The 15,892-nt window shown below is 39.4% G+C and overlaps 1 protein-coding gene across 6 annotated transcripts in view; it reads right to left on the bottom strand.

Moving 5' to 3' along the window:
• Window positions 1–15,892, bottom strand: part of CHD2 (chromodomain helicase DNA binding protein 2) — a 128,494-nt gene that overhangs the window by 29,947 nt on the left and 82,655 nt on the right. For 5 of the 6 annotated variants that reach the window (XM_032621112.1, XM_032621115.1, XM_032621111.1 and 2 more), the window contains 8 exons: window positions 14,259–14,300; window positions 13,540–13,679; window positions 8,150–8,288; window positions 7,802–7,952; window positions 6,561–6,683; window positions 4,988–5,116; window positions 3,710–3,850; window positions 1,653–1,787 (listed from right to left, as the gene is read on the bottom strand). In XM_032621112.1, coding sequence (XP_032477003.1) covers window positions 1,653–1,787; window positions 3,710–3,850; window positions 4,988–5,116; window positions 6,561–6,683; window positions 7,802–7,952; window positions 8,150–8,288; window positions 13,540–13,679; window positions 14,259–14,300 — 1,000 coding nt within the window. The remainder of the gene's footprint in view (window positions 1–1,652; window positions 1,788–3,709; window positions 3,851–4,987; window positions 5,117–6,560; window positions 6,684–7,801; window positions 7,953–8,149; window positions 8,289–13,539; window positions 13,680–14,258; window positions 14,301–15,892) is intronic. The other variant, XM_032621114.1, reaches the window with a different exon arrangement.

Genomic DNA, 15,892 nt, shown 5'->3' with positions numbered 1-15,892 from the left:
TAAAAGCAGTAGATGTGCAGACCCAAAGAAACACCCAGCTTTTCTGCTCAAGCTACACACGAGCGAAGCTCTTACACACGTGTGTAAGAAAATATTTACAATTTCACTGCAGCCAATTTGTAGTAGTAAACATTTGGAAAACCCCAATGTCCATCAATAGGAGAAAGAATGAATCGTGGAAGTCATAAAACAGAATAATATGAAACACTGAAATCAGAGACATAATTATCAACATGGATAAATCTCAAAAGTGTACATGCTGAGGGAGGAAACTCAAGTTACAGGATACACACAGTGTGGCATTTACTGATAGGCTCAAATTTTTGCTCTACATCTTGGACAAGTTACTTAACTCTCCTCACCTTATTTTTTAAGGGGTAAAATAGAGATAATTACCTACCTCATAGGTTGTTGTGGAGAAAAAACACAAAAAGCACACTAATAACGCCTGGCTGTTTATATGAGCTATTACTTACTGTCTTTAGAGACATTAAGTAGTAAAACTCTAGAACCACGCATGAGAATTACGATTTGATCTACAATGAAATTAGAATTGTGGTCACTTCTAGGGAGGTAACAAACCACGATCAGAAGCTTCAACTTTATAGCCTGAGCCTTAAAAAATTCAGACCTGACAAAACTTGATGGTACCTCTATCAATGCCTATTACACTCTTGAAATTTTTCTGTATTTTTAGAAGATATCACAATATAAAAACAAGAGTAAATAAGCCAGTATGTAAATGCAATTTCTTTTCTTTTTTTTTTTTAATTCAAGTATAGTTGATTTACAATGTTGTATAAGAGCAATTTTTTAAATAGTATGGTACCACAGAAGCGTTAGTTATGATTTTCTCTTTTAAACACTGGGCTAAGGAAGAAGCAGGAAACAGATCAGAGAGCTGGTTGTGTAATGAATTTATTCATTTACTCATTTATTGAGCTACTTCTAGCATCTACACGTACTTTATATAAGCCACAGTACTTGCCCTCAGAGAGCTTACAGGAAGAAGAGTAAAGAGATTTAAGAAAAATGAGATAAGTGCGAAGAGAAAAAAATATACACGTATGCATACAGGTTTCTGGGAACACGGGAAAAAAAGGGTAAAAAGAGAGAAGACTGCCTTACAGGATGAGGTCAAAATTCTATGCTTTGCTTCCCCAGAGCAGGAATATTTTGAGATTTGGAAGATCACTTTCTCTCTGAAACTAAATTAACTATTCAAGTGAACAGTGATGTGTGGAAGTTGGGGGAAAGGAAAAGACCTCAAGAGAGGAGGGGAAGGGAAGCGAGTGCAACACAATGAAATATACACGTGCAGCTCCGGTAAGGGCCTAAGTCCCTGAGGACGGCACTGGCCTGTTTCCACCCCATACAAGGCTTGGTCCATGACTCCTCCCCTCACCTGCCCTGTCTCCTATGAGGAGATGGACCACATCCTAGGCCACGTCTTGGCTCCTAGCCCCACAACACGGGAACACATAAGACAGGGCCTGCTCGCCACCGCTCCAGCTCACGCAGCCAGGACCCCAGCCTCATCTCAGGTCATGCTGCTTAGACCGACTGAGGCTGTGTGGCGGGAACTATGAAAGGCAAAGCCGCAGCAAGCACTGTGGCTGCAGACCCCAGAATTCCTCAACTTCAGGACTTACTATGCTGAATGTCTCCTGGTCCAGATCATCATCCTCATCCTCTCCAATGGGGACAGGTTCGCTTCCTGCTGTAATATGGACAGGACCCTGAGATCGCTTTGATTTACTTGAAGATTTGGCATCACCACCTTTAGGCTTTTAAAAAAGAGTTACAAGGAATCATTGTCATTTGTGTACTCCTGGCTTGCAATTTGGACTTCTCAGCTATGTCACATCACTACAAGTGGGTACACAGGATGGCCTCAGTTTTGAGACATCATGAAGCCAAACCTATTTGATTAACAGTTTAATCATATGTCATTCCCACTTCTGTCTCTAAACAGAGCCAATTATAATTTTAGCTTCACCAATGCTATTCTGGCTTCTATTCCCTAATCCATAAAATGCATAAAAATGTCATCAAGAGGTTAAGATTGTGAATTGGCAGAGCCCTCACAGAGTAGCTTGTAGCAACTTCAAAATGAAAGTACACTTTGATCTTGGAAACTGTATTAACTAAAATATTTCAAGTGACTGAAATTTACATAAATCCACATGGGTAAAGTTCATTTATCCATGAAAGGGTGCAGAAGGATGGAGACAGAGATACATATAAAAAATAACTTTATGTATGAACATTTAAAAACATGAAACAATACTACGCTTTGATTACGATTATGTAATATGTAGTAAAAGTATAAAAACATGGGCAGGAAGGTTTCACACGAACTTCAGGGCAGTGTTACGGAGGAGAGAAGAGGGAGGAGAGCAATGAAATTGGGAGAAGAAACAGAGGGGAGTCCCAGTAATGAGTGCATGGATGCCAAATACAGTAGCCCAAAAAAAAACCCACTTGAAGTAAACATGAAAAATGTTAACAACAGCTGCAATATCTGGGTAGTGGACACATGGATGCTGGCTAAATCATTCTTTGTGCTTTTATTTTTTAAATATTTCACCTTAAAAGAAGAATACCTTTCTGCAGAAGCACAGATGCAAAGAAAGGTATCCGTTACAATACAGTTTACAACATTAGAAATTTGAAAGCAATTTCAATATGGGAAACTTAAAATTGTTTCCAAAATGTTATAATCAAACAAAATCTTCCTTATCTATTAAAAATGATTTTAACTTTTATTTATTCACTTGGAAAGCTGTTTGTGATATATTGCTAAGTGGGGAGAAAAGGTTATCCAAACAGTCTGGTCTGATTTTTATTTTATATTTGTTCTTTTTTTTTTTTTTTTTTTGTGGTACGGAGGCGTCTCACTGCTGTGGCCTCTCCTGTTGCGGAGCACAGGCTCTGGATGCACAGGCTCAGTGGCCATGGCTCACGGGCCTAGCTGCTCTGCGGCATGTGGGATCTTCCCGGACCGGGGCATGAACCCGTGTCCCTTGCATCGGCAGGCGGACTCTCAACCACTGCGCCACCAGGGAAGCCCCTATATTTGTTCTTATATGCATAATAAAAAAGTTCCAAAGGTGCTCATCAAGAAATCTGTTAGAGCTATGACTGGATGGTGGAATTAAGGCAGTTATTTGTTTGTATGTTTTAACAATGATTAAAGATTAATTGCAAAATAGTTTCATCAGAAGTCAGCAAGATGCAACATTGTACCAGAATTCTGTGGTTTGGAATGAACTTCATAAAACCCCAACATGAAGATTATATAATAACAGTAGGGCTTTCACCCATTTCTACTCCAAAAGCTTAACTCTTGACAGTATTTGATAGTATTTCACATATTCAGATTCATCTCTGGACTGTGCTTTTCTACCATGAGTCTGAGAACATGTATCAAGTAGTTACCTGTCCTGTCTCATTCCAACACCCCCTCTGAAGTGTGTAATAAAAGAGCAAATAAAGGCTTCTATATTAAAGAACACCACAACTTACACACTCCCCTCTCTCTGCAGGAAGAGGTGCAGGCATCCCCCTGACAGCCCCATCCTTCCTTCTGGGATATACTCATAAAATGACAATTATTTCAGGGCCCTCAAACCCCCTTCTACTTCTAAATCCTAGAAGGGAATTACAAAGGCTGCAGGCATCTCAGTAAGCAGAATGACATCGATACCTTCTCTTTCTTATCTTTTGATTTCTTCCTTTCCTTGTCCCCTTCCTTGTCTTTCCTAGAACTCATTTGTTTCTCCTTGTTCTCCTTGTTCTCTTTCTTCTTCTGTTTCTTTTTCATTGGACTTTTTTCTAAGCCATCATCCTAGAAAACAAACAAGGTTATGAGCTTTTGCCACAAACTTTACATTTCCTTGTTTACTTTCTAGAAAAAAAAGCACTGCCTCCAATGGTTCATCACTGTGTCCACAGAAGCATGTTCTCAAGCATACAGCCTTAAAGCTATCTGCTTGAAGTGAAGCCTGTAGAGGCAGATGCTCTTCACTTACATCTTCTCTTTATTTCTCATAGCAACCCTTCAACACAGGCATTATCATTCCCATTTCACAGATGGAAAAAACTGAGGAACAAAGAGATTATATACCTGCCAGGTAGTAATTGGTAAGGTTGCTAGTATTTGAATTCATGCATGCTTGACTCAAATCCATGCTAGTTCACATACCCACTGCTGATCTTCCTGGAAATAACCTCAAAGGGCAATTACAATTGAAGAGTAACAAAATAAAATCCCATAAAGTTTTCAGTCACGGAAACAACAGACTGAATGCTAGCAAGTTACTTTTCCTTTTGCTTAGACCAGAGGTTACAAGTTGACAGGCCTTGGGCCAAACCTGATCCACAGATGAGTTTTGTTTGGCCCAAGAATGAACTGCATAACAGCTGCCCCTATATATTAGGCATGAGCTCCCTGGTTAACCACAGTCTCCACCACTCCCTATCGCTCCCAGCAATGAGGCTGAGTGTCAATTGCCATTTATCACTGAAATTTGCATGGTTCCCTTCATTTCCTTCCATTACGAATTTACTTCTATTATGAATTTTCAATTGCTGATTTTTTTTTTTTTGCGGTACGCGGGCTTCTCACTGCTGTGGCCTCTCCCGTTACGGAGCACAGGCTCCGGATGCGCAGGCTCAGCGGCCATGGCTCACGGGCCCAGCCGCTCGGCGGCATGCGGGATCTTCCCAGACCGGGGCACGAACCCGCGTCCCCTGCATCGGCAGGCGGACTCTCAACCACTGCGCCACCAGGGAAGCCCTCAATTGCTGATTTTAAATGAACAACTATATTCCTCTCTCACAGGTTAAGCAAAGACATAACATAGTTTCTATTTTTATTTTATTTACTCTGGAATGTAAACCAAACACATTTCAGATAATTTTATACCAGTTGGCACAATAAATGTAACTTAAAAATAATCTCAACTGAAATCCAGCCTCATACCTTTACTTCTCCCTCTTCTGATGGATTATCTGAGTGTCTAGGAGATGAAAACTCAATTCCATGCTCATCTTTCAGCCTCGGTGCTTTGTTTTCCTTCTTTACTCGAGGCTTCCGCTTCTTTAATTTGGCCTGGAAAGGGTAAGAAAATGATGATAAATCAAGTCCCTCAAAAGCATGACCAAATAACATCATGATTCTTTGGAACAGCAGCAGCCATATAATTCAAACAAGGAAACTCAGAGAAAATTCAAAGGAGTGCAACCAATTTTACCTGAAGTAGAAAAAAAAGAAACTATAGGCCTTATAAATCTCCTACGCCACACAAAAACATCCATATCCTTGAACCTACTGATTCCATTTTCTGGAATTCAATCTAAAGATAAAATTCAAAAGAAGAAAAAAAAACCCTTATCTACAAAGATACAAATAAAGATAATATATAAAATAAGAGTAACATTAAAAAAACTAGAAGCATGTTATATCTAAAAATAATGAAAAGGTGTTCTTCTACTCAAACAGATACAGTAATTTAAGCAAGTAAAAACATGATGCAGGGGCTTCCCTGGTGGCGCAGCGGTTGGGAGTCCCCCCTGCCGATGCAGGGGGCACGGGTTCGTGCCCCGGTCCGGGAGGATCCCACGCGCCGTGGAGCGGCTGGGCCCGTGAGCCGTGGCCGCTGGGCCTGTGCGTCCGGAGCCTGTGCTCTGCGACGGGAGAGGCCACAGCAGTGAGAGGCCCGCGTACCGCAAAAAACAAAAAAAAACATGATGCAATCTATCTCCCCAGAGCCTAACTTACAGAATATCCTCAACATACTATGTGAAGAATGACATTATGACACTACTACGCAAAAAAGGACAAGGTATGGGATTGGATTTTTTTCTAAAATTTGCTTTCTTTATAATATAGGGAAATTAATACAAACGGCATAGCTCTAAGAGCACTTAAGGAACATGCACACACAAAGGTTGCTACTACTGGCTGTAACTTACAGTATCTCCTAACTGTGATTCTCATCTTTTTTAAGCCTGAATTGAAATGAAAAGTTGGGGAAATAAAAGCTAAAGCTCAGATGAGTCCATTAGTAACTCGGTTAAAATTTTTCACTGAGCAAGTAAGGCAACTGTAACTGAAGTCCAGTTTCTGAATTAACTGTGTATCCTAATTACCCATTTTATCCCTGGGACCCATGATTACAAGTAGCCGAGTATTAGCTGTAACAACAGGCAAACCCAGTGATATTCACGCAGTACTGAGAACTATATTCCAAAATTGAGGAAGGAGCATAAAGATACAGCAACAGTATGTCTAGACCAGTGGCACTGGGAGAAATGAGGACTATTTTGAGGCAATATTTGAGGAGAATGCCAAGATGTTTAGGTCAATTACTAAATGAACATTACTATCCTTACCCAACCAAACCATCATTACTGGAACCTCAATACCAACACCTGACAAGGAGAGGGTTAGCATTCTGTGGAGATGCCTGGAGAGGGCATCTCTTCCCCTACCTAACCCTGCAGGGCTGGAGCCTCAGACCCCTGGACGGTGCCCGGCTGGCGGCTGCACTCACCTCTTCCCCGCCCGTCACGGCCCCCTCCTTCTCCAGACTCTTCCTGAGCAGCTTCAGCAAGTAGTCCGCTCGGGTCTGCAGCTGCTTTCCCTGGGGCTTCTTATCTGTCTCCACTGGCAGGATCTTCAACAGGAAAGGAAGAGAAGTACCCGCCACGGCCCACGGCCCGGTTAGTGGATCAGGATAAACAGAGATGACAAACAACTGAGCAGTCCTTTCCCTCCCCACCACCCAAAATACAGATAAAGCCTCAGATCCTATCTCATGTCCATGGCTCCCAGTCACTGAAAATCCCTTATGAGCCGTTCTCGTTTTACAAAATGGGATGGAGAAATCCAGCTCTCCCACTGGCTCCTACCTGTGCTGTTAACAGGGTAGAACAACTCAGGTAGGAGGGGCTTGTTGGCTTCATCTGCTAGAGCATCCCAGCCGTCGTGGATTTCCTCCTTCCAGGAGCAGGGAATCCCTGGAGCTAGGTTAAAGCTTCGTTTTAGATTGAAAATGCTTCTTAGAGCATTGCTGGAAAGCACTGAGCTATGCCAGGACACAGCTGGACCTCTCAGGCCAGACTGGATTTGGTCTCAGTGCTTATGGCAGGGTGCTGTCACCCTCTGAGAACATTGCACCTGGGATGAGCATTGTTTGACGTGCCAGGAAAAGCCCTGCCAGGAGCACAACATGGAGCGCATCCTACTAAAATTTGAGCCAGCTTTCCCTGCTTACAGCTCTGAGCACGGCCTTACTATACTTGGTAGCCTGATGTGCAACGGATAGGGTGGGAGGCTCGATTTTGTGGGAGAAGTACAGCCACAGTTTAATGCCATTACAAAAAATACCAAGGTATGGCTCATTCTTTCTTCATGCGTAGAACTGAAATATGGCTGTTTCAAATATCGTTAAAGAAAGTGCCAACAACTAAGGCCAAGGAATGCTCTTATTATTAATAATCTTACCCTGGTATTTGTTGCAATGAGATTTGACCTACAATAAAAATCAGAATTTGAAGGCTTCTCCTATAATTTCCCAAAAATTTCACCTGGCTATAATTGTCATCTCTGAAAATAGTGCCACAGTCCACTAAAGATGGTAATGTTTCCAAGGATAGAGAAATCCCAGGAATTTACTATTGTTCTAATTTCCAATTTGATCCCCACCCCCCAGAAAATAGTTAAAAGTAAGTAATCAATATAAAAATATTATACAACAAATCTAGACATCTCCAGCATCACAGAAATACTTACTTTGTCAGTTAACTTAAGCTCTGGATCCGTTTTAATTAGCTCCCAGTTTCCATAGCCGTGTTCATAAATTCCCAGCAATAGGCGAGAATCATCCTCTACTCCCCACTCGACATCAAAATGTGCAGCTTTGACACGACAGGTTAAGCAGTATCTGAAAAGATTTCCAAAGCAGGAGGACATTAGAGGAGGGGTCTTTCTGATTTGGGAATAAACACCAATGAGCAAAGCACTCTGGTATGTTAGAGAAAAAATAATGAAAATACTACATAACTAACTACACATAACTGTAACTTCAAATCTGTTTTCTAATGGCACAACCACCCATGCATGGGCATGTATTATACTCACTTTTTTTTTTCTTCAGGGTCTACAGGGATAGATTTATGCAGCATCTCAAACTCTTCTTCATGTTGGATAATAGATTTCACATTAACCTGAACCCCAGATATCTTGATAGTTGGGCCTCTCTTTTTCCCTGGTCCTTTCCCTAAAGAACACCAATTTCATATTCGTTAAGTGAGAATTCGCTGAAGTTTCACAAAAAACATAGGTCAACAAATCCTGAACTCTTATTCCCTCAGCGTATATCTCTGGTTTATCGTTAATTCAAAGATATAATCAAGTAAGGCAAAAAATTTTCTCAATTAATATTTGTAAAATAATCTCTAAACAATTCAGATTTTTAAGATTTAGAATTTTTTAATCCACTAGTGTTTATAATTGTATTTTAATCTTCCTATTCCTGTTTTATACTTTGGCTCTAAAATTAATAAAATTTATGAAAGAAGATTTTAAAGGAGTAATATTAATGCTGAAGTTTTTTTCTTTTCTAACCCATCAACAGATTTTTAAGTGCTTTAAAAGATGATCTTCTCTACTAAAAAAGTATGAGATCAAGTTAATACCTAACACGTTTGAAATGATGAACAAAAGAAGTCATGGAAAGGTTACCCTAGCCCGAGTTTCCAATTAAAGTAATCCTAGAAGTAAAAACAAAGCAGTCAATTCTAACCAGAGTCCAAATCGAAATGCATGATAATGACACTTTGTCTGTGAGGGAAAAGATGGCTCAGAGCCTGAGAAAAGATTTCTTTTTTTAACATTCAAGTCGATGAAATGGCACTACAATTATAAACAATTATTTAGGGATTCTCATATAATCCACAAGAATTTCACTTGCAAATGCTATTCCCAACAATACTGATGAGTTCTGGAACGGAATGTGGCAAAACGGGAAAGGCACCTCCTCCGAAGATCAGAAATCTGGGATTTATTCCCGGATCTGCACAAACTACCCCCTGTCCCCTTTCCCCTCTCGCTTCTAGTTATTAACCTCTCTGGGTCTATGTTTCCTCATCTGTAAAATAAAAAGACTGCAACAGAAAAATGGGCAAAGGATAAAGAGACAATTCACAGAAAAGGAAATACAAATGGTTCCATGTGAAAAATACTCAACCTCATTCATGGTAAGAGAAATGCAAATTAAATATATAGACATAGCCTTTTTAACCTCAGGTTGGGAAAATGCAAAGATTTGAAAATATGTCGGTGAGACTAAGAGGAAACAGACACTGCCATTCTAGTCAATGCTGGTGGGAGGATATGGCGCAAATGGCATACACACAAGATTATTTACCACAACACCGTAAAGCAAAAGATTGGAAAGCTAAACGTCCATTAACAGGATACTAATATTGTAAATCCATAACAGATTATGTAGCTCTTCAAACAAACAAAAAAAATCAGGTAGTGGAGAAAAGATCAACCATCTTTAATGAATGGTGTTGAGACATATAGTAGCCATATAGGAAAAATCCAAAATCCAAAAAACCTGGATGCAATACCAGGAAAAACTCCAAGGGAATCAGAGATATAAAAGTAAATGAAATCACATAGGTATTGGTGGTGGTGGGGGGTGATCTTAATGACTTCCTTTATATCCTCAGAGTAGAAAAAAAAATTTTTTTTAGTTTGTTACAATATATTGAATATAACAGGTTCCTTGTGCTCTGTTAAATCCCTGTGGTTTACCTCTTTTATATATGGTGGTGTGCATCCGCTAATCTCATACTCCCAATTTACCCCTTTCCCCTCTGGTAACCATAAATTTGCTTTCTATGTCTGTGAGTCTGTTTCTGTTTTGTAGAGAAAATGTTTTTAACTAATCAAAATCCAAAACAACAATAGGGTAAAAGATTGATAAATCTGGGCTTCCCTGGTGGCGCAGTGATTGAGAGTCTGCCTGCTAATGCAGGGGACATGGGTTCGTGCCCCGGTCCAGGAAGATCCCACATGCCGCGGAGCGGCTGGGCCCGTCAGCCATGGCTGCTGAGCCTGTGCGTCTGGAGAGACCACAGCAGTAAGAGGCCCGCGTACCGCAAAAAAAAAAAAAAAAAAGATTGATAAATCTGACTATATAAAATTTTTTTAAGTTTTCTGTACAAAATACCATAGCAAAGTGAGAGGACAAATCACAAACTGGAGGAGAACACTGGCAACTTTTATCAGAAAAAGAGATCCTGGGACTTCCCTGGTGGTGCAGCGGTTAGGAATCCACCTGCCAATGCAGGGGACACAGGTTCGATCCCTGGTCCGGGAAGATCTCACATGCCGCGGAACAACTAAGCCCGTGAGCCACAACTACTGAGCCCGTGTGCCACAACTACTGAAGCCCGCATGCCTAGAGCCCGTGCTCCGCAACAAGAGAAGCCACTGCAGTGAGAAGCCCACACACTGCAAAAGAGAGTAGCTCCCGCTCGCCACAACTAGGGAAAGCCCACGCGCAGCAACGAAGACCCAACACAGCCAAAAATAAAATAAAATAAATAAAATTTTTTTAAAATTCATTTAATAAATAATACATTTAAAGATTTAAATGTATTAAATCTTCTTAAAAAAAGACAAGAAAAAGAGATCCCAAAAATTAAGACCAACAGCTCAATAGAAAATGGGCATAATATATGTACAGACAGTTCACAAGTGGCCCTCAGAAAAGATGCACAGCATTGCTCATTAAAAGAAAAGTGAGATGCCATTTCCCAACTGTCAGTTTGGCAAAAATCCAAACATTTGACAATACATTCTGTTGTGTATGAATATACACTGTAGGTGGCAATGTAAATGGTATCAGATTTATGAAGAATTTGGCAGTATCTAACCAAATTACATATGCATTTTTCCCAGGACTCAACAATCCCACTTCCAGAAATTTATCCCAAAGATATGCTGGCAGAGATATGAAACAGCATATTCATTAAACTATTTATTCATTGTGGCTTTATTTATAGTGGCAGAAGACTGAAAACAACCCAAATATTTATTACTAGAGGACAATAAAGTTTGAATTAACATCTATCTACACAGTGGAATACTGTGCAATTGTAAAAGGAAGAAAGTATGAACTCTACACAGTAAGATGGAGTGAACGCCATATGTAAAAATAAGTAGATGCAGAACAGAATATAATGTATGATATCTCCTGTATAATAGAGGAAATACACACACACAGACTTAAAATTTTAAAAAGAAACAATGGAAAGATAAGCCCAAAACTAATAGAAATGATTACCTACAGGGGAGGAAGAGAACAGTACTGGGGGGACAGGAATGAAGGCAAGATTCTCTCATTGTGTTCCTGGTTTTGTTCGACTTTGGGCCATGCAAATGTTTTACATAATTAAAGAAACAAAGTTTCATCAAAAGGAGAAAAGTAGTCCCTAGAAACTGAAAGGAAAAGAAAACAAAAGATACTAAACTATATATTAAGTTGGTGGCATAACCACACAGAGAAAAGAACAATTTCAAATAATTTTAAAACATAGTACTTTGTGTACTGCTAATGAGGTGTATTTTAAGGACAAAAAGAAACACAAAGAAATCAAATTCTGCATTAAGAAGTCTTATAGTTAACAGTAAAATTAGGGGGATTCCCTGGCAGTCTAGTGGTTAGGACTTGGAGCTTTCACTGCCATGGCCCAGGTTCAATCCCTGGGCAGGGAACTAAGATCACACAAGCCTCATAGCACAGCCAAAGAAAGAAAGAAGAAAACAAACAAATAAAAACAGTAAAATTGGTATTAATATTTGGAAACGTGTATAATGTATAAGACAAATACATGAGTATGTTAACATTTTTAGGAACAAAATTTTCAACTTAAGCAAAGAGATATCAATAATCTTACATTAGAATTGGAAATGTTAACCTGGACTCAGGAATATGCTAAATGCCAATTTATAGAAAATACAGGTATATGGAAACAAGTTAAGCAATGCCAGAAGGAAGCAATCAACCAGATGCAGAATGTGAACATACAGAGAAAAGAAACATGTGGAAAGGAAGGGACTGTTACAAGGAAATATCTCCAAATATGCTGTGAGATGGACAAAGCAAGGTACAGAACAGTGTGCATGCTACAGCACCAATTGTGTTAAAACAGTATCTATTCATTTTTTGAACATATGTATTTTTATATTTCTAGAAGGAGACAAGAAATAGGGATACCTGTTTTTCATTTTTGAGCCATGTGAATATAATACTTATTCAAAATAGTTACACGGAAAAAAAAAACACTATAAAGTTAAGATTTACTTTTGGATGTATTCTTGGCGCTATAAAAGCACATATTTGGATCACTGTCCGAACCACTCAAGTTATTTAAGTTTTTTCATGGAAAAAAAAAATCTAAAAATGTTTTTGACTATATTCTATTACTTTTAGTAACAGCCTTAAGAAGAAAATTTCAAAGCACAAATACTTCTTTACTTAATGAAATAGCTAATACTGCAAGCCAGATGTGATGACAAGCACTTCACATGTATGGAATTATTCAAGCGACCATCCAAACCCTTTGAGGCACAGACTACTACTCTATTTTGCACATGAGACTGTTAAGAGGCTATCATTGTCTCAGGTCTTGCAGCTAAGAAATGGCAGGACCAAGATTCCAGGTAAACTGGCTGCCTCCAGGGCCTGAAAACTTAACCACAGATGACAGAGCCTCCTGTAACGTCAGTGAAGGGTGACAAAAGAATGGGGGCAATGGCACAGACAAACCACAGTCCAGTGAACTGTGGAATGATCACACCCTCATCTTTTTGTTTGATGTTCAACTATAAGGGTGTCCTTTAACAAGGACCTCAGCTCTCTCCTGACACCTCCTGCTTTTAAAGGACAGGCAAAAGCACTCTTGGTGTATAAGACAAAACATACTATACGTCGAATCGAATTACAGCAAATTCTAGTGCCAAAGAGAGTCTCATTGCAACAAAAAGGTTTACAATATTCATCTACTATTTTTATTCTAACTAATTCTCTAAATCCTTTAAGTTCATCACAACAAAACAATACATGTATGTATATCCAAGATAATTACTGATGTCTGTGGTCTGTAATGTCCTCACTTACAGCCAAAATGCAAATGTGTCCACTCAGCTTTACCCACTCAGGTCTCTACATCATTCAAACCAATCTAAACTTTCTACAGTAACATTAAAAGAAATCATTCCTTTTGTTCATTACTTTGCACCTTCTGCAAATCAACTTCATTTGTGAGTAAATCCTTGGAATCTTAAAACTGACCTCATGTAAAGGCAGGTGAGAATACACACCTCAAAAAATTAGGGATGCATAGGATATAAGTGTGTTCATCTTAAAAAAAAAAAAAGATCCTTAGCAGCAGAGATCCCAATCCACAAGTGCCAGGTCTTTGAGAATCACTGAGGGAGACATGCTGACTTACCCTCGCTGGCATTTTCTTTCAGCTGCTCTTCGTATTCTTGCATTGCTGACACACAGCTGTTGTGAATCAATTCCCCTAGGCGCTTCAGATCTGCTACAGACTTATCTACCAACTCAGCATCACGTGCTATGCACTCCAGCCTGAGGAAAGACAAATACGGGGATACCTCAAGGCCCTGTGCCCACGTTTCTAATGTCACGTGAGCTACCACTTGGTTTCACGTAAGCTTGCTCCTGCAAAGACACTTTCTCTACATGCCTTAATTGATCCTTCCAACAAGAACCCTCAGACAGTGACTGACGACTTACTTTCCATCATAAAGAATTTGACTTGGAATAGTCCACAAAAACAGACTAATTTCAAAAAACAGAGGAGAAAGGGTTCAGCTTTCTTTATTAACTAAATGCGCTGTCTGATAACAGTAGCAGGTGAAGTGCCCCAAAGCTATTTGCACTAGGTTTGTTTCTTTGAGCTCACTTTCCTTTCTCTAGCCTACTTTCATTCACTGCAATGTTCCTAGAAGCGAAGTACAGTTACATGTACAATATGTTTCGTTGATCTCCAAGTCATCTGGAGCAGGTGAGTAAATTAATGTCTAAAAGCCAGGCTGTCAAAAGGTGCCAGACCTTAAAAATGGAAAGTAGAACCAAAAAAAGAAACCTCTACAATACGGAAGTGAAAAAGAGGCGGATAAGGAACTATTATATTACTAAGCTTACCGTTCAAGAGGGAGACCAAACTTCTTATACGCCTTGATGAACCTAAGAAAATAATCAATAAATCACATTAAAAAAAACAGACTTCAGCTATATTAATGCAAACACATCCTGTGATGAATATGAGCCATAAAAACTGTCAAAAAGAGACTGGGCCCAATCCTTGTAACTGCCACTAAATGAACTAAGGTGGCCTTTGAAAATGGCCAGCTTAAAATAATGAGTGCTAAAAATCTATTCAAACCAAAGATTAACTTTATTCTCAGTGACTGGTCATGAAACTGCTTAGCGACATAATTGAGAATGGTGACTTAACTCTAGTACTATCATTTTTAGAAGGTACAAGTTTATGGAGTTTAATACATAATGAATGATTTAAAAACCACAACCTCTTATAATAAAATCCAGTACAGTTAAGTGGTCTATTCAGTCCACTATTGTTACTTTCAATTCCACACTGCAATATTTTCCGTTACTTTCTGGTCAATAATACAAATATAAGGTTTTTAGGACTGCCTCAAATACTTTTTGTAATGAGGCAAAGTAAAATAAACATATGATTTTAAACTTTTTAGGCAAAACTCTTTTGGAAACTGACTCCTTCTGCCAAACATTGTCTCCAGCCAAAACTCTAATCTATCCTTCCACAAGTCTCTAGCCTAAACCATGCTATATGCCAATCCATGTTTAATCCACTCCCCTCCCTACAGCCAACCACTAGACTTTCACTAAAAAAGCAAGATGCCATGATATATCAAGGGCATCACTATAACATGCCAAACTACCCGGTTAGATAAAAATGAAGGGAGAGATACTATGGAGAAAAAAAAAGCCAAGAGAGGGCACAGCAGTTAAAGAAAATGGGGATGAATATAACAATAGCTAAGAAATAATATTAAAGGAATAGCATGGATTAGGAAAGTACTATATGTGAAAGCAAACATGAGAATTATTCCTCCACTCTACATTTCTTCTTCTTGATATATACTGAAATATTTTACATCTGAAATAATATGCCATTTGTGATTACTTCAAAATAATATTGAGACAGAGAAACATTCCAGGAATGGTGGAGTAAGGACCTCTGAAAATCCGCTCCTCCGTAAAAGCAACAAGAACACTGGCAAAACTGTCAAAATCAACTTTGTTAGAATGCTGGAAATTAACCAAAGGCTTGCAGCCATCTTATGAGCATTTATTCAAGAAAATGGCTGAATCTCAGTATGAATAGTGAGCTCTCTGGCATTTTGACTTGCTCTGCTTCCCATGCCCTCTCCCCAGCTCCATAACTGCCTTGAAAACGACACCTTCCCAACTACTGCAGCTGTGCAAAGAAGCAACACAGCAGCCACTAGAGGGAGCAGAACAGGCCTAGAGCTCCCCAAAAGCTCTTTCCCCAGAGAACAGTGCTGTTTTGACCTGACAGCACCCTGAGAAGCTCCATTCTCAGACTTGTCTTCATTTGACCTGACTCTGTATGAAAAACACTGTCTGTAGTTCATTGGTCAAAAAACAATTAGAGGCAAAGTTTAACACCACAGCTGCCTGAGACAGCATTGTAAGTTGGCAATATGAACAGGCTGACCAAAAACTGCAATGGAAAAACCTGGGGGAAAAGATGTGCACAGGGGTCTTTG

This window comes from Phocoena sinus, chromosome 2, assembly GCF_008692025.1.
Source record: "Phocoena sinus isolate mPhoSin1 chromosome 2, mPhoSin1.pri, whole genome shotgun sequence".
Lineage (NCBI taxonomy): Eukaryota > Metazoa > Chordata > Mammalia > Artiodactyla > Phocoenidae > Phocoena > Phocoena sinus.
The sequence above is the reverse complement of the archived record's forward strand: the minus strand, read 5'-3'. Positions and strand labels throughout refer to the sequence as shown.